We start from the raw sequence: 19,282 nt of genomic DNA, 5'->3' as shown, positions 1-19,282 counted from the left end.
ATGAGACCAGATGGGACACCCTGGTTAAACCCAAGAAAAAGGCTCCACCTGCTCAACCTTACAGGCCACAGTCCTCATATCAACGCAGGTTCTCAGCCAGGCCGCTCAATCCGCCTTCACAACAACCTAGGCGGCCCCGTCATCAACAACACCACACCCAGGCTCGGTCTCAGTCCAACCAACCTGCCAAGCCTCTTCCACCTTCCAAGCCCTCTCAGCCCTTTTGACTCTTCTCTCCAGGGCATAGCCAGTCTCCCGCCTTCATTGCCTTTTCCTCAACCAATCGGAGGCCGTCTCCACATCTTTCTCAGCCGTTGGGAGGTCATCACATTGGACCAGTGGGTCCTCAACATCATTCGCCACGGCTACTCTCTCAACTTCCAGACTCTTCCACCGAACAATCCTCCCGTAGAGTCTGCTTCTCACTCCTCCCAAACCCCCCTCCTCCTGAGGGAGGTCCAATCAATGACATCGAAGAAGTGCCTCCGGCCCAAAGGGGTCAGGGTTTCTACTCCCGCTACTTCCTGGTTCCCAAGAAGACAGGAGACCTTCGTCCCATCCTCTATCTCAGGGACCTCAACAAGTGTCTGGTCAAGGAGAAGTTCAGAATGCTCTCCCTTGCCACGCTGTACCCTCTTCTCTCTCAACACGACTGGCTATGTTCCCTGGACCTCAAAGAGGCCTACACTCACATCCCAATCAATCCAACTTCACGTCGCTACCTCCGTTTTCAGATACAGCACCGTCACTATCAGTACAAAGTGCTACCTTTTGGCCTCGCTTCATCGCCCAGGGTGTTCACCAAGTGCATTATTGTGGTGGCGGCCTTCCTCAGGTCTCACAAACTCCAGGTGTTCCCCCTACTTGGACGATTGGTTGGTGAAAGCACCTACATCACCACTTGTGCTTCAAGCCACTCATCACACCATCTCTCTCCTCCATCTCCTGGGGTTTGAGATCAACTACCCCAAGTCGCATCTACTTCCTACGCAGCGACTTCAGTTCATTGGAGCAGTTCTCGACACCACACTAATGAGGGTGTTTCTCCCCTCCGATCGTCAACGGAACCTGCTCCACCTCTGTCGTCAGGTGCTCCTTCATCACTCCATTCCTGCCCGACAGATGATGGTCCTCCTGGGCCACATGGCCTCGACGGTACATGTGCTTCCCCTGGCACGACTCCACCTCAGGACACCCCAATGGACTCTTGCTAACCAATGGTCACAGACCACGGATCTTCTTTCTCATCCCATATCTGTGACATCGTCTCTTCAGCGATCTCTTCAATGGTGGTTGAACTCCTCAAATCTTTCCAGGGGTCTACTCTTTCATCTGCCCCCTCACTCCATGATCATCACCACGGATGCCTCCCCCTATGCGTGGGGAGCTCACCTCGGAGATCTACGCACCCAGGGACTCTGGACCCCTCAGGAGCGTCAACATCACATCAATTTCCTGGAACTCAGAGCCATGTTCTATGCTCTCAAGGCCTTCCAGCACCTTCTCTGCCCTCAGGTTCTTCTCCTGTGCACAGACAATCAAGTCGCCATGTACTACATAAACAAGCAAGGCGTCACCGGATCTCGCCTCCTTTGTCAGGAGGCTCTCCGCATCTGGACCTGGGCCACGGCCCGCAATCTCTTCCTCAAGGCTGTCTATATCCAGGGCGAACAGAACTCCCTGGCCGACAATCTCAGCCGCATCCTTCAACCTCACGAGTGGACTCGACCCTTCAACACTCCACTCCATCTTTGCTCGCTGGGGCACTCCGCAGGTGGACCTCTTTGCAGCCCCTCACAACCATCAGCTGCCCCAGTTCTGTTCCAGATTCTTCTCTCCTCATCGTCTGACCCCAGACGCGTTCCTGCTCGACTGGACGGATCGGTTCCTCTATGCCTTTCCTCCACTACCTCTGATGTTGCGCACGTTGTCCAAACTCCGCAGGGACAGGGCCACCATGATTCTCATCGCTCCTCGGTGGCCTCGCCAACACTGGTTCTCCCTCCTTCTTCAGCTCAGCTCCAGGGAGCCCATTCCTCTTCTTGTGTTTCCTACTCTACTTACGCAGCAACGTCAGTCTCTACTGCATCCCAATCTGTCTTCGCTCCACCTGACAGCTTGGTTTCTCTCGGGCTGACCTCTCCAGAAAATCTATCTCAGCCTGTCCGTCGCATTTTGGACGCCTCCAGGAAACCGACCACCCTCCAATGTTACCATCAGAAGTGGACCCGGTTCTCCTCTTGGTGTCGACGGCATCATCACGATCCCACCTCATTGGCGGTGGAAACTGTACTGGACTATTTGCTCTCGCTATCCGACGCTGGCCTCAAGTCTACCTCAATCAGAGTCCACCTCAGTGCCATCACTGCGTTTCATCTGCCTATCCTCGGAAAACCTCTGACGACTCATCCACTGGTTTCCCGGTTCATGAGAGGCCTCTTCAATGTCAAACCACCTCTGAAGCCTCCTCCTGTCGTCTGGGACCTGAATGTGGTTTTATCAGCCCTCATGAAACCTCCTTTTGAGCCTCTTGCCACAACTTCGCTCAAACTTCTAACATGGAAGGTGCTTTTCCTCATTGCCATCACCTCTGCCAGGAGGGTTAGTGAGCTGCATGCACTGGTCGCCGATCCACCGTTCACTGTTTTTCACCATGACAAGGTGGTTCTGCGTACCCATCCTAAATTCCTTCCCAAGGTGGTCTCGGCTTTTCACCTCAACCAGTCCATTGTGTTGCCTGTCTTTTTCCCTAAGCCCCATTCTCATCCTGGGGAACAGGCGTTGCACACCCTGGACTGTAAGCGTGCCCTTGCATACTACCTTGACCGTACCAGGGCTCACCGCTCGTCCCCTCAGCTCTTTCTGACCTTCGATCCTAACCGTCTGGGTCGTCCTGTCTCTAAACGGACGCTCTCCAACTGGCTGGCTGCCTGTATTGCGTTCTGTTATGCTCGGGCCGGTCTATCACTGGAAGGTGCTGTCACGGCCCACAGGGTTAGAGCTATGGCTGCTTCTGTGGCTTTCCTCCGTTCCACGCCCATCAAGGAAATCTGCAAGGCTGCCACTTGGTCCTCAGTTCACACGTTCACTACTCACTACTGTCTGGATGCCTTCTCCAGACGGGATGGGCACTTCGGCCAATCTGTGTTACAAAATTTATTTTCCTAATGGCCAACCATCCCTCCTCCCTCTCTGTTAGCTTGGAGGTCACCCATGCGTAAAGAATATGCTGCCTGCTTGTCCTGGGATAAAGCACAGTTACTTACCGTAACAGGTGTTATCCAGGGACAGCAGGCAGATATTCTTACGTCCCACCCTCCTCCCCAGGTTGGCTTCTTAGCTGGCTTATCCTAACTGGGGACCACGCACTCCTCCGTCGGGCGGGAAGGCACTCGCGCACGCGCGGTGCGACCAACTAGAACTTTCTAGTTAAAAAGGTCCGTACCGGGGCTCCGTCGGTGACGTCACCCATGCGTAAAGAATATCTGCCTGCTGTCCCTGGATAACACCTGTTACGGTAAGTAACTGTGCTTTCTCTTAAAATCCGTCACGCTGCTGGCCTTTATCACCTGGAGTGGGAGTCTGTTCCAGTGATCCACCACTCTTTCGGTGAAGAAGTACTTCCTGGAGTCGCCATGAAACTTCCCTCCCCTGATTTTCAGCGGATGCCTTCTGGTGGTCGAGGGTCCCATGAGCCAGAAGATATCATTTTCTGACTCGATGCGTCCCGTGATGTACTTATATGTTTCAATCATATCTTCCCGTTCTCTTCTTTCCTCAAGTGAGTACAGCCGCAATTTTTTTAATCTTTCTTCATACGTGAGATCCTTGAGCCCCAAGACCATCCTGGTGGCCGTTCGCTGAACCGACTCGATCCTCAGCACGTCCTTTCGGTAGTGTGGTCTCCAAAACTGAACACAGTACTCCATGTGAGGCCTCACCATGGCTCTGTACAACGGCATCATAACTTCAGGTCTCCTGCTGACGAAACCTCTGCGGATACACCCCATCATTTGTCTTGCCCTGGAGGAAGCCTTCTCCACTTGACTGCACTTTCATATTTTCACACTCAACCAAAAATATTATTTTCTGATGGCATTAAGAAATTAGTAAGACACTGGGAAAAATGTATCACAAAACAGGGTGATTGTGTGGAAAAGTGATGTAATTTGCTTGAGATATTAAATAAATAGTGTTTAAAAGTACGGAAACTTTTTGAAGATCCCTCGTATAAATGGCGCCTGGATTGGCAAAGCCTAGCTGAGTTCTGCACGGAGCTCAAAATTGTTTAATTAGCTTAATGGGTGTGGTAATTGGCTACGCCATTGAAAGCTAATTTTTTTAAAAAAATGAAATGCATTAATTATGAGTTCCACATGGAACTCGGCACGGTGCCTACTAACGCCTAAACTGAAGCACCTACCCGCAAAGTAGACGTGGTGTGTCTTATGCATTGGTAGGCGTCTGTTAATACGCTGGGAAATTAGGACAGGAAAACCCTGGCCTAATGTTTCAGTTAGGCATATAGTAAGAGCGGATAGCATAGCTGGTTTTAAGAAAGGTTTGGACAAGTTCCTGGAGGAAAAGTCCATAGTCTGTTATTGAGAAAGACAAGGGGGAAGCCACTGCTTGCCCTGTATTGGTAGCATGGAATATTGCTACACCTTGGGTTTTGGCCAGGTACTAGTGACCTGGATTGGTCACTCTGAGAACGGGTTACTGGGCTTGATGGACCATTGGTCTGAACAAGTAAGGCCATTCTTATGTTCTTAGCTGGTTTATGTAATGAACCTAAGTAATGGTGACTAACACACAAACTCATGCACTTACACTCACTTACACTCACACACTTAACGCCTGTTTTTTCCTTTTCTGTGTCCTCCCCCTTCCCCATGTAGCTGTGAGATTACAACAAGGGAGTATTGTGACTTCATGCACGGCTACTTTCATGAGGAGGCAACTTTGTGCTCACAGGTGAGGGAAACCGACATGGCTTTGTGACCCTGGACCATTTTTAGAGTGCGGCTGCGGGGAACAAGTTGAGCAGTGTCATTGGCTTCAACAAACGTCAATAGAGCAGGGCTTGATTTTGACTTGCTAACCAACAGTAAGCTGATGTTCAAGGCATCGCTTCACAGCCCAGACCCCTGTGTGCACCCAGCCAATCAGATTTTCAGCATATACACAATGTATATGCATGAAACAGATGCGCATATACCAGGGGTCTCAAAGTCCCTCCTTGAGGGCCGCAATCCAGTCGGGTTTTCAGGATTTCCCTAATGAATATGCATGAGATCTATGTGCATGCACTGCTTTCAGTGCATATTCATTGGGGAAATCCTGAAAACCCGACTGGATTGCGGCCCTCAAGGAGGGACTTTGAGATCCCTAGCATATACCATCTCCTTGGTATTCAAATCTCTCGTGCATATTCATTGTGGATGTCCTGAAACCCAACTAGTTGGGTGTGCCAGGAGGGACTGGGTTGAAAACTAATGGTTTTAAAGGATGAATGAATCAAAAGGGGTCTGCAGGTGATCAAATGTCTCACTAGATTCTCAAAACTTACCATGCCCTTAACGATGGACGTTAAACTGGTTCCAGCCAGTTTAACATGTTGGTATTTTAGCAGCCGATTATCAGAACAGCCTTTTCTGAGTTTCCTAGCAGTCTCCGACCTTGTCATGCAAATTTAGTACAATGAGGTCATTAATATTAAAATGGTAGTAAAATAGGCTCATTAATGTTTACATGAGCACTCTGGGCGATTCTCTATCATCGCTGGGTAATACCCTAACCTTATGCCACATTTGCAGGCAGAATTTTCCGTCAGGGTCTGAGCTGTTGTAGCCTTACTTTCTGGTCAGTGCCTGAGCATTGATTGGTTCAGGCACTGACAGAATGTAAGGCTTGACAGCTCAGACCCCTCCCCCCCCATTACAAATGATAAAAAAGACTCTGAATTCTAAGGACAGCAGGAGGGATGCACACTCCTTCCTGCTGTCAGGGTCTCTGTCCCCCTGACACCTCCGGCAGGTCCCACTCCTTCCCACCGCCAGGGGCCCTCCCATGGGAGAGAAGACTTGGGTACCTGGACCAATAAGAGTCTTAGGCCCCTTCCCAGTGTATCTTGGGATGCACCGAGAAGGCCCACCATTTTGAAGAGACAAGCCTGCCGGCCTGAGAAATTAATCTACAATATCAGGCTCGAGTGTTTCAGACCTCCTTAAATATCAAGCACTAGAAGACTATCTAGAAGGCGTCTTTAAACTTTAAAGCATTTAATACTTGTTCCGGCTAACAGACCTCAGAAGTACCATACTGTATGTCTATAAGCTTTAAAGATCATACAGATTCAATTGGCACCCATGGTCGTCATAGGCCTCTATAATACTTTTTATCAGTTTTCATATATATAAATATAGATATTTTAGATATCAAAATGTACTCATCTTTCATCTACGCGGGTGGGGGTAGGCACTCCTCTTAGACTATGTTTCGCCCCGAATGGGCTTTTTCAAGGAAAATCCCCCTGCAATAGTGAAATAATATTATATTTTATCACCCTTAGAACAGTTATATTCAATATAGACAAATAAATAGAAGAAACTTTCAGCAGTACCTTACATCCCTACCCTACAGCCTACCCCCACCCGCGTAGATGAAAGATGAGTACATTTTGATATCTAAAATATCTATATTTATATATATATATATATATATGAAAACTGATAAAAAGTATTATAGAGGCCTATGACGACCATGGGTGCCAATTGAATCTGTATGATCTTTAAAGCTTATAGACATACAGTATGGTACTTCTGAGGTCTGTTAGCCGGAACAAGTATTAAATGCTTTAAAGTTTAAAGACTCCTTCTAGCTAATCTTCTATGGCCTGAGAAATTAGGCATGCCTCAAGCCAGCTTTTGTCAGAAAGGTACAGTGGGGGGCGGGGGACCCCAGCAGCAGGAGGGAGTGGGCATCCCTCCTTTTGGGAGTGCCGGGGGGAAGCTGGCGGGGCAGGGTGGCGGGGGACCCTGGTGGTGGTAGGAGGGAGTCGACATCCCTTCTGCCAATCTTGTGCAAGGTGTTGTTGGGGGGGGGGGTCCGGGCAATGGGGAGTGAGGGGAGTGTCAGCGGGAAGGGGGCTCTTCTTTCTGCTGCTCTGCCAGTTAATCAGCTAAGCCGGCAGGACTTGGGGAGACCTGCGGCTCAGTTGATCGGGACAGGGAGAGCAGCTTTAACAGAAGGGAGGAGCTGTGCTTTGCAATCGCCCTTCTGAGCAAGCACCAGGCACAGTTCCTCCCGTTCTTTACCGGTGATTCTCCACACAAATAGCATACATATCATTTTCATGCAATTATGTTGAGAATCACTTGTAAAATAAAAGTTGCTCCCATTACAGGAACTACATCGACTTGCCAGATTTTACCAACGAGTTTTGAGAATCTGGCTCCAAGTAGATTTCCTCTGCTCTTGCAATTAATATTGAGAGGGGGGGGTGAGAGGGTTCAGAAACATTATAATAATGGTCCAATTTAGTATTTTTCCATATATGCAATAAAGGAGGGTATGTCAGTCATACTTCTGCTGAATTTGAGCAATGCACAATATTTCTGATGTGCATAAGCATGATTGTTACTGAAAGAGCTCTTAAAACAAAGCTAAGCCCTTCCATAGACTGGTATTTGTTTTCTGTTTGCTCAGGTTCACTGTCTGGATGAAGTGTGTGGCCTGTTACCATTCCTGAACCCGGAAATCCCTGACCAGTTCTATCGGCTTTGGCTCTCTCTCTTCCTTCATGCTGGGTAAATGCAGAGGCAGCATAACTTGGGTGAATGCAAGGCAGCATTTTAGTTTGGAGGACTGTTGGAGGTCCCATACTTGGTTGTGTAAGGCAAGTTGGTATCTTCCGATAACCCTGTTCTGAAGCCCAGCCATACCATTAGCAGTTTCTTGAGAGGTGAGAACTTGGGTCAAAACCAACTGCAGATCCTTTGTGACTTGTCCAAGAAAACTTAATCCTCCTTTGCCTCAGAAGTAAACTTTGTAAGATCTCCAGGGACAGGGAAATACTGTTATCTTACATAATTTGCCTCCCCCCACCCTTTTGCCCTAAATTATTCTGCAGCCAGTGGAAGTGAACATGCAGTACATAGGAAGTACTAATTCATCGCATCTTTAAGTTACTGTGCTCGAAAGGTGACACACTCAGGGCTGGCCTTAACCATTTTGCAAGAGAGGCCGTCTAGGACAGCAGCTTCTTAGGGGCAGCAAAAAGTAGATGCAGATAACTTCTTTCGTTCTGGTAGTAATACCCTTCTTGATTATACCTAGCATTCTATTCGCTCTCTTAGCGGCCGCTGCGCACTGTGCCGTCGGCTTCATTGTCATGTCCACCATTACCCCCAAGTCCCTTTCTTGGGTACTCTCATTCAATAACATCCCTCCCATCGTATAGTTGTACCTCAGGTTTCTGCTTCCCAAATGTAAATTTCTCAATGTTGAACTTCATCTGCTATCTTGTCGCCCATTCCCCTAGTTTGTTCAAGTCCCTTTGCAATTCTTCGCAGTCCTTCTTAGTCCGAGCTCCACTAAATAGTTTGGTGTCATCCTCAAATTTTATTATTTCGCACTTCGTCCCTGTTTCTAGATCATTTCTAAATATATTAAATAGCAGCATTAAAACAGGTACTAGGGAAGGGGCGCAGAGGCATGGCAGGGGGTTCGGGAAGGGGCAGGGGTGGAGAGGAGGAGGGTGACGGTGCCACTACAAAGACCGCGCCCAGGGCAGACCGTCCCCACCCCCCCTTACTATGCCGCTGGTCACACAGACTCAAAGAACATCAGCATATTTCAACCTGCATTGTATAGGATTTTTGTTTGGCGATCATGATCATCGAGTTTAATTATCAAAATCTTGAGGGTAAGCTGCAGGCTAAGAACCTGAAAGTTAATTGGGAGGGGGTGAAAGACTGAAGATTAATTTCAGGCAGCCCCCCTGCCATTGCACCCTCTGTATACGGTGAGAGATAGCGGTGAAATGACCTCTCTCTTTCTCTCTCTCCAGGATTATCCACTGTTTGGTGTCGGTGACCTTTCAGATGACTGTACTAAGGGATTTAGAGAAGTTAGCAGGCTGGCTCAGAATAGCCATCATATACATCCTCAGTGGCATTTCGGGCAACCTGGCAAGTGCCCTTTTCTTGCCATATAGAGCGGAGGTAAGCCACAAACGTATGTGAACTGGGCTTGAAGCCACTGGGAAACCACGGCCCCGATTCTGTAAACGGTGCCTAAAATGTAGGCGCAGAGGAACCGTAGCACATAGCGGTCTTGAGTTAGGCGCCATTTACAGAATTGTACCTAACGGCGCCTAAATTTTGACTCGGCTGCCTGTAAGTGTCCTAATCTTAGGCGCACCCTAATTATGACCAGGTTTTCGTGGCCTAAGAGAGTGTGGCGCAGCGGTTAAAGCTACAGCCTCGGCATCCTGGGGTTGTGGGTTCAGACCCATGCTGCTCCTTGTGACCCTGGGCAAGTCACTTAATTTTCCCGTTGCCCCAGGTGCATTAGATAGATTGTGAACCCATTGGGCCAGACAAGGGAAAATGCCTGAGTACCTGAATAAATCCACGTAAGCAGTTTTGAGCTCCCCTGGGAGAACGGTGTAGAAAAATGAATGAATAAATACATCCGAAACGGGCGCCTACGTGCCAAAGATGCCTACTTTCTCGTAAGCACTTTGGACTAGGCGCCTACCACCCAATTAATTTTGATTTAAGCTAATTATGAGGTGTTAATTGCTTATTATTGGCACCTGTTAAGCTTTTTAAATAAGTTAGCACACCTATCTTTAGGTATCGTTTATAGAATCTGGGTCCAAACGCCTATAGAGAGCCTTCTGACTGACCTGGTGCATGGGGTGTAATGCAGGTAAACCCAAAACAAAACAGAATGAAACCAAAAGTCTCTGGATGTAACAAGAGCTGTAAAAAAAAAAAAAAAAAAAAGAGTTTTATTCAAATGAGAAATCCAAATGTAAAATCCATCTATAATCATCCAAAGTCCATCTATCAGAAGTTACACAAACTGCTAAATGCTTATATGGATGAAAAGTTATAACATAAATCTTTAATTATATACCACGAAAGCCTTTTGGGGCTATATGCTGATCTCATTGGAAAGCTGTTGGGTACCGTCTTATTTTTTTATTTTTTTTTTTCCTGGTGTTGACGGCTCAAGAATTGTAATCCACACACCTAGTTTCGGTGACGGGTCAAAAGCGCACGAGGACAAAGGCGCGCCGACAACCGAGCGCAGGGCTTAATCGCGCCGAAGAAGAACCGTATTTTAAAGGGCTCTGACGGGGGGCGTGTGGGGGGAACCCCCCCACTCTACTTAATAGGGATCACGTTGCCTCACACTGCCATGTTGGGGGGATGTGACCTCCCCACATTATACTGAAAACTTAACTTTTTCTCTAAAAAACAGGGAAAAAGTTAAGTTTCCAGTATAATGAGGGGGGTTACAACCCCCCACAACGCCAGTGCGATCTCTATTAAGTAAAGTGGGGGGGGGGTTCCTCACCAGCAAACCCCCCCGTCGGAGCCCCTTAAAATACGGTTTTTCTTCGGCGCGATTAAGTCCTGCGCCCAGTTGTCTGTGCGCCTTTGTCCTCGCGCGCTTTAGACTATGAACCCCTGGTTTCACGGTAGTTATAGAATGTTTAAAGACTTCGGCAGTATTTGAATGGCTTGAATATTTATTGTTTCCAAAGCCCACAGCACTGGTCACTGTTTTAAAAGCAGCAGGGCTGTAGCTGGCTGTGTGTGGCCAGTGTGGGCACAAAGGAAGCCGGCCAAATGAGCGAAATCCTCTCTTAAGGCACCCTTTCCACTCTTGAAGCACCAAAAGAACATAGAAACCATGTGAACACTGGAGATGTTAAAACCTGAAGAGGGTTAACGTTTCTCTGTATTTATGTTCTGTTGACCGAGATAGAAGGGAGATTAGCAGCCCCAGCTGGTAGTGGACATCCGTGCATGTATCCTTGTTGACCTGAAATAGTTCTTAGACCAAGCACGGGATGCCGAAGTGACATTTACAGACCTCCTTATAAGCCGCCCCAGCCTCTGCACAGACTCTTCCCCCAGTGCACACTACACTTGCCATATGCCCCTGGAGTTAGGAGGTTGGTGTGGGGGTGTTGACACGATCAGATATGGGGCCTGAATCTTTGAGTCCTCGTTCTACTTACCCTTTTGGTTTCAGTAAGGGGTTAGGTAATTTTTTTGAGCACCCCTTACAAACTCCCTTCCCCACAAGGAAAAAAAATTTTCAGATTGATCAGGGAACTCATTATATCCAAGGTCACCGGACCATGGATAGTATGTTAAATTGTATGGTATTTTTATTCTGACTTGAATACTAATGCTGAACAATATAATATCTAAGAAGCATATGTGCAGTCACCTCTGATGTGGATCATTTGGAAGCTTTCATGTTTTAAGTAGGAAAAACATAATAAATAGACATTTAACTTGCTATTTTAACTTATTTATAAATGATCTGGAAATTGGGACGATGAGTGAAGTGATTGTTTGCAGATGACGCTAAACTGTTCAAAGTTGTTAAAAACGAATTTAGACTGTGAAAAATTGCAGGCAGACCTTAGGAAACTGGAAGACTGTCCAAATTTAACGTGGACAAATGCAAAGTGATGCACATTGGGAAGAATAATCCAAATCATAGTTACCAGATGCTAGGGTCCACCTTGGGGTTAGCGCCAAAGAAAAGTATCTGGGTGTCATGGTAGACAATACGATGAAACCTTCCGCCCAATGTGCGATGGTGGCCAAAAAAGCAAACAAGATGCTAGGAGTTATTAGAAAAGACATGGTAAACAAGACTAAGAATATTATAATACCTCTGTATCGCTTAAATGGTGCAATCTCACCTTGAGTATTGCATTCAATTATCCCAGGACAAGCAGGCATGATATTCTCACATGTGGGTGACGTCATCTACGGAGCCCCGGCGCGGACAGCTTTTCAAGCAAACTTGATAGAAGTTTCAAGTTTGCACACTGCACCACGCATGTGCGTGCCTTCTCGCCCACTAGAGGGCGCATCCCACCTCGTGGTCCTCAGTTCAAATTTTTCCGCGGAGCAAGAAAGCCCTGTGGATCTGAGCTCCAGTGTTTTTGCCTTCTAGCTGCCGCGTTTAGTTTGTTTTTCCATCGAATTAGTTCGCGGTGCTGCCTTTTTTCTTTTCGGTTCTTTTCAAAAAAAAAAAAAAAAAAAAAGTATTTCGTTTTCGTCTGGCTCCGGGGGCTCCCGGAAGCCGCGGCCGGGGACGTCGGTACGTTCCCGGCCTTCTTCTTTTTCTTCGTGGATGTCCCGTCCTGTTACGGGATTCAAAAAGTGCAGCCGGTGCGAGAGGTTGCTTTCCATCACTGACCCTCACCGGTGGTGCATTGTCTGTCTGGGGCCCGAACATCCGACAGAGTCGTGTGATCGCTGCTCTACCTTCCAAAACAGGGCCCTACGTCGCCGCAAGGCCAGAATGGCGGATTTGTTCGCCGTCGACGCGCCGCCTAAGGCCTCGACGTCGGCCCCGGCTTCGGCCCCGGCCTTGACCTCGGCCTCGGCGTCCTCAGGGGCCTCGGCCTCGCCCCGACCCTCATCCTCGAAGGCGTCGTCAGTGAAGCAAGCTTCGGGTAAGTCCTCTGTTCCATCCCCTTCAGCAAAGAAGCCATCCTCGAGTCAGGCCAAAGCGGGTGGGTCGACCCCGGCCCCGCATCGGACCTCGACTCCGCACACCCCGAGGGAATACTCGAGACCGAGGTCGCCCTCCAGGGAGTGTGCCCCGGACTCGGAACTCCCCACCTTCGTGGGGATTCCGGCCTTCCAGGATCTCCTCCGAGCTCTGATCTCATCGGAGCTATCGGGAGCCCTGGAAGTGTTACAGCGTGCTGCGGTCCCGGCGGCCTCGACCTCGGCCGGAGCGCCTTCGGTCTCGGAGGCCCCGGCCTCGGCCCCCTCGACCGCGGGAGCCCCGGCCTCGGCGACCTCGGTCTCGGGTACAGTGACCCCGTTCACCTCGGTCTCGGCCCCGCCCCGGACCTCGACCTCGGGGGAACCCCCTGAGCGGAGTGTAAGGCCCAAAGAAAAGTTGCGCAGAGTGCGCCGTCTTTCCTCCTCTTCCTCCGGGTCTTCCAGACACGCCTCGCCCTCGACGCGACCTCGGACGGGGCGTCGATCGAGGAAGTCTAAGCGACCTCGAGGCTCGCCTCGGCGCGACCGTTCCTCGTCGTTCGGGGGCGAGGCGCTGCAGGTGTCGGAGTTGCGCCTCGACAATCCGAGGCTCCTCCGCTCACCTCGTGGGAAGTTTTCCCGGGCCGCCTCGCCGAGGAAACGGGAGAGTGTCCCACGAACCCCGGGGTCCTCACCCAAGGGTTCTGCGAGGAGGACAACTTCCCCTTCCCCCTCGAGGGCCCTCGAGAGGGGATCCTGGGATTCGGGATCGGTTAGGGATCCTCATTATTCCCATGAGGCCTCCCCCCTCTCCTCGGTGGGGCGGTCGAGAACCCCGTCTCCCCAGGCTAGGCCGTCCTCATTTTCATCCTTCGTTCAGGACATGGCCCAAGCCCTGGGGATTGACCAGATGGTATGTTCTCGGTATTCCAAAGAATTTTTGGAGGAACAGGACCTCCCCACTCCTCCTAGAGAGGTGCCTAGACTCCCTCTCAACAGCGTCCTTCTGCAGACCTGGCTGAAGAACTTGTCAAACCCTCTCACAGTCACGTCTGTACCTTCAAAAATGGAATCGAAATATAGAACGATTCCCCCTAAAGGGTTCGATAAGGCGCAGCTCTCACACCAGTCCCTTCTGGTGGAGTCAGCTCTTAAAAAATCACAGCCCTCACGGGTTTCTGCGACGGTTCCACCAGGCAGGGAAGGGCGGACCCTGGACAAGTTTGGCCGTCGCCTCTATTCAAATTCCCTGATGGCCACCAGGGTTCTAAATTACGCCTTCACCTTTTCCTCCTATTTGCGGGGTATGGTGAAGGATCTTCCTCAATATCGAAACTCGTTACCGGACTCCCAAAGAGCAGGATTCGACAAGTTTATGTCCAACCTGTCTCAATTGCGATTGTACCTATTCCATGCAGTGTACGACGCCTTTGAGCTGGTTTCGAGGGTGTCGGCCCTCGCGGTGGCCATGCGCCGCTTGGCCTGGCTTCGCACCCTCGACATGGACCCAAACCTGCAGGAACGCCTGGCAGACTTGCCTTGTGTGGGGTCCGAGTTATTCGACGAGTCATTGGATGCGGCGACCAAACGCTTGTCGGAACAGGAGCGCTCTCTAGCATCCCTGGTCCGCCCCAAACCTAGGCCCCCGCCTCAGAAACCCTTTCGACCTCCGCCGCGCCAATACCCTCAGAAGTCGACCCCGGCTTTCTCGAGACCGCCTCCGAGACGTCCGTCTCAGCGAGGCAGAGGGGGACAAACCCAAGCCCCGGCGCAGGGCCCTTCTAAGCCAGCGCCTTCCTTTTGACGGGCTGAGCGGACGGGGCGGGTTCCCCTCCGCACTTTCACAGGAATCCCTTCCTATCGGGGGCCGTCTCCGGTCCTTCCGGGAGGCATGGACCGGGATTACCTCAGACGCTTGGGTGCTCCGGATCGTCTCCGAGGGCTACTCGCTCAACTTTGTGTCCTCGCCGCCGGACAGTCCCCCGAGTTTAGTCCCCTGCAACCGTTCGCAGCTACCGACCCTTATAACCGAAGCCAAAGCCCTCTTGAAGCTTCGGGCGGTCGAGCCGGTCCCCAAGGACCAGTGGGGTACGGGGTTTTACTCCCGCTACTTTTTGGTCCCAAAAAAGACCGGGGACCTGCGCCCCATATTGGACCTCAGGAAGCTCAACAAATTCCTGGCCCGGGAGAAGTTTCGAATGCTATCTCTCCCGGTTCTGTATCCCCTCTTGGAGGAAGGGGACTGGATGTGCTCCCTCGACCTGAAGGAAGCATACACCCATGTTCCGGTGCACCCCGCCTGTCGAAGATTCTTACGATTCCAGGTGGGGGACCTCCACCTCCAGTACAGGGTACTGCCCTTCGGCCTGGCCGCGTCCCCACGAGTATTCACGAAGTGCATGGTCGTGGTTGCAGCAGCCCTCAGGTCACGGGGACTCCACGTGTTCCCTTACCTGGACGATTGGCTCATCAAAGCCCCGACCAGGGAGGGGGTTATCTCAGCGACCCGACAGTCTATTACCTTCCTGCAAACTCTCGGGTTCGAGATAAACTTCCCAAAGTCTCAGTTGAGGCCGTCGCAGTCTCTTCAATTCATAGGTGCGGTGCTGGACACGGTGCGCCTACGCTCCTACCTGCCGACCCAGCGGTTGGAAGCCTTGGTACGGATGAGTCGCCAGTTCTCTCAACTGTCGAAGGTGTCGGCCAAGCACATGATGATGCTGCTGGGCCATATGGCCTCGACGGTACATGTCACGCCGTTTGCGAGGCTACACCTGAGGATCCCCCAGTGGACCCTCGCATCCCAGTGGCGTCAGGAGTGCGACCCGGTGTCTCGCCTCATTTCGGTGACTCCGCTTTTGCGGAAATCGCTACGCTGGTGGACAGACTCTTCAAATCTGTCCAGGGGGCTATTGTTCCGCACTCCGCCTTTTCACAAGGTCCTGACCACGGACTCCTCGGAGTACGCGTGGGGAGCCCATCTCGACGGTCTTCGCACGCAGGGCCTGTGGTCGGCAGAAGACCGTCGGTGTCATATCAACGTGCTAGAGCTGCGGGCCATCTTCCTAGCACTTCGAGCCTTCGTTCACATGTTGCAGGACCAGGTGGTCCTCGTCCGCACGGACAATCAGGTGGCAATGTATTATGTGAACAAGCAGGGAGGAACGGGGTCATGGCCCCTCTGCTCCGAGGCTCTTCGCCTCTGGGAGTGGGCGGCCTCCCGGAACATCTTCCTCCGGGCGGTCTACATCCAAGGAGAACGGAATTGCCTGGCGGACAAACTGAGTCGACTTCTGCAACCGCACGAGTGGACTCTACACTCAGCAGTTCTACGCGAGGTTTTCGCTCGCTGGGGAACGCCACAGGTGGATCTGTTTGCCTCTCCGGAGACACACAAACTACCACTATATTGTTCTCGGATGTACTCGCAGGACCGTCTGGAAGCGGATGCCTTCCTACTCGACTGGGAAGGGAGGTTCCTGTATGCATTCCCTCCGTTCCCTCTGATCATGCGAACGTTGGTACACCTAAAATCGTCCACGGCCACGATGATTCTCATAGCACCTCGGTGGCCGCGTCAGCACTGGTTCTCCCTGCTGCTCCAACTCAGTGCCAGGGAGCCTCTTCCCCTGCCTGTCTCTCCTTCTCTGCTGTCTCAGAGTCAAGGATCCATGTTACATCCCAATCTGCAGTCATTGCACCTGACAGCCTGGTTTCTTGTTCCCTGACTCCTCCGGACCTGTCTCAATCGGTGAAGGAGGTGTTGGAAGCCTCCCGCAAGATCTCGACGAGGCTGTGCTATGCGCAGAAATGGACCAGGTTTTCCACCTGGTGCTCGTCTTTTCACCTGGATCCGGTATCTGTTCCGGTATCCTCGGTTTTAGAATATTTGTTTCATTTGTCGCGCTCCGGCTTGAAAACCACTTCGGTGCGAGTTCATCTCAGTGCGATTTCTGCTTTCCACCAACCTCTGGAGGGACGCCCTCTGTCACTCCATCCCTTGGTGACACGCTTCATGAAAGGGTTACTCAGGGTTTGCCCCCCTCTTAAGCCTCCGCCCGTCGTGTGGAATTTGAATGTGGTTCTGGCTCAACTGATGAAACCCCCGTTTGAGCCACTCAACAAGTCCCTCTTGAAATTTCTGACTTGGAAGGCGGTGTTTCTAATTGCCCTCACCTCCGCCAGGCGGATTGGGGAGTTGCAAGCCTTGGTTGCGGACCCTCCTTTCACTGTCTTTCATCACGACAAGGTGGTCCTCCGCACCCATCCTAAGTTTCTACCTAAAGTTGTTTCTGACTTCCACCTCAATCAGTCCATTGTCCTTCCTGTGTTCTTCCCGAAGCCCCACTCCCATCCAGGCGAGACGGCGCTTCACACGCTTGACTGTAAGAGGGCGTTGGCATTTTATCTTCAACGCACCAGGCCTCATCGAAAGGTTCCTCAATTGTTTTTGTCCTTCGATCCCAATCGATTAGGGCACCCAGTTTCCAAGCGCACTCTGTCTAACTGGTTGGCCGCTTGCATTTCCTTTTGCTACGCTCAGGCTGGCCTTCCTCCCCCGGGTCGAGTCACGGGGCACAAGGTCCGAGCGATGGCAGCTTCAATAGCTTTCCTCCGATCCACCCCGATGGAGGACATATGCAAGGCTGCCACTTGGTCTTCGGTTCATACATTCACCTCTCATTACTGTCTGGACACCTTGTCCAGAAACGATGGCCGGTTTGGCCAGTCGGTGTTACGTAACCTGTTTTCATAAATTGCCATCCTCCCACCTACCCTTTTTTGGTTGGCTTGGAGGTCACCCACATGTGAGAATATCATGCCTGCTTGTCCTGGGATAAAGCACAGTTACTTACCGTAACAGGTGTTATCCAGGGACAGCAGGCATATATTCTCACAACCCGCCCACCTCCCCGGGGATGGCTTCCTTGCTAGTTATGGAACTGAGGACCACGAGGTGGGATGCGCCCTCTAGTGGGCGAGAAGGCACGCACATGCGTGGTGCAGTGTGCAAACTTGAAACTTCTATCAAGTTTGCTTGAAAAGCTGTCCGCGCCGGGGCTCCGTAGATGACGTCACCCACATGTGAGAATATATGCCTGCTGTCCCTGGATAACACCTGTTACGGTAAGTAACTGTGCTTTCTGGTCACTTTATCGGAAAAAAAAAAAATGAGGGGAACTAGAAAAGGTTCAAAGTAAAGCAATAAAGGGGTTGGAACTCCTTTCATATGAGAAAAAACTAAAGAGGTTAAGAGCTCTTCAGCTTGGAAAAGAGATGATTGAGGGGAGATATGTTTGAAGTCTACAAAATCCTGAGTAATTAAAACAGGTACAAGTGGATTGATTTTTGATGGAGTTAAAAAAAGAAAATTACAAGACAAGGGGACACTCAAAGTTAAAGGGAGATGCTTTTAAAACCAATAGAAGGAAATATTTTTTCGCTCGGAGAATAGTTAAGCTCTGGAACACAGTGCCAGAGGATGTGGTAAGAGCAGTTAACTTGGCTGGTTTTTTTAATTGTTTGGGCAAGTTTCTGGAGGAAAAGTCCATAGACTGCTATTGAGAGCCATAGGGGAAGCCACTGCTTGCCCTGGACCAGTAGCAAGGAAAGACGCTTTTTGGGGGGGTTGTTGACAGGTACGTGGACCTAGATTAGCCACTGTAAAGATGGGCTGCTAGGCTAGATGGACCAATGGTCTGACCCAGTAAGGCAATTCTTATGTTTTTATTTTAAACCCAATTAGTTAATAAACTAAGACCCATATTTAGAAGGATCACACTTGTATTTGAGTGTGAAAACAGGGACTGTTGTGCTCCAGCACCTCTAACATCGGTTGTGTAATTTACCCTCCCACACCTTGGGCAAGATATCTCTACTTCCTCTCCCAACACTGCCTCCCTCCCCCTCCCCTCCCTTCCCTTTCCCGTCCTGACAAGTTCTTTTATCCCAGGACAAGCAGGCAGCATATTCTTAACGTATGGGTGACGTCACCGACGGAGCCCCGGTACGGACCTTTTTAACTAGAAAGTTCTAGTTGGCCGCACCGCGCATGCGCGAGTGCCTTCCCGCCCGACGGAGGAGTGCGTGGTCTCCAGTTTCTTCGTTTCCGCGGAGCGAAGAAGACGCATGTGGTATTCAACGGCTGTTGAACACTCCTTTTTTGCCTTCCCGCTCGCGTTATTCTGATTTTTTCTGCTTTTTTTCCTTCGGGTTTTTCTGTTTTCTGTCTAATCTAAAAAAAAAAAACAACTTTATTTTTTCCTTTATTTTTCAACAGGCCCCAGCGGGGCCTGTTGCCATCATACAAGCCTCCGGCTTTGATTTCGCTGAGGCCGTATTCCCCTTCATGCCCCCTCAGCCGGGTTTTAAGAAGTGCCAGCGGTGTGCACGCCCGATTTCCCTTTCGGACCCACACAACTGGTGCCTACAGTGCTTGGGTCCGGAACATCGGGCTGACACCTGCACCCGCTGCGCGACTCTTCAAAAACGCACACTTAAAAATAGACAAATTCAGCAGAATC

At 50.5% G+C, this 19,282-nt stretch overlaps 1 protein-coding gene across 6 annotated transcripts in view; it reads left to right on the top strand.

Moving 5' to 3' along the window:
* RHBDF2 (rhomboid 5 homolog 2) overlaps positions 1 to 19,282 on the top strand; it is a 152,506-nt gene that overhangs the window by 116,056 nt on the left and 17,168 nt on the right. For 5 of the 6 annotated variants that reach the window (XM_033961734.1, XM_033961735.1, XM_033961737.1 and 2 more), the window contains 3 exons: positions 4,899 to 4,974; positions 7,708 to 7,808; positions 9,071 to 9,224. In XM_033961734.1, the coding sequence (XP_033817625.1) occupies positions 4,899 to 4,974; positions 7,708 to 7,808; positions 9,071 to 9,224 (331 nt within the window). The remainder of the gene's footprint in view (positions 1 to 4,898; positions 4,975 to 7,707; positions 7,809 to 9,070; positions 9,225 to 19,282) is intronic. The other variant, XM_033961740.1, reaches the window with a different exon arrangement.

The sequence above is a fragment of the Geotrypetes seraphini genome, chromosome 10 (genome assembly GCF_902459505.1).
Source record: "Geotrypetes seraphini chromosome 10, aGeoSer1.1, whole genome shotgun sequence".
NCBI lineage: Eukaryota > Metazoa > Chordata > Amphibia > Gymnophiona > Dermophiidae > Geotrypetes > Geotrypetes seraphini.
The sequence above is the reverse complement of the archived record's forward strand: the minus strand, read 5'-3'. Positions and strand labels throughout refer to the sequence as shown.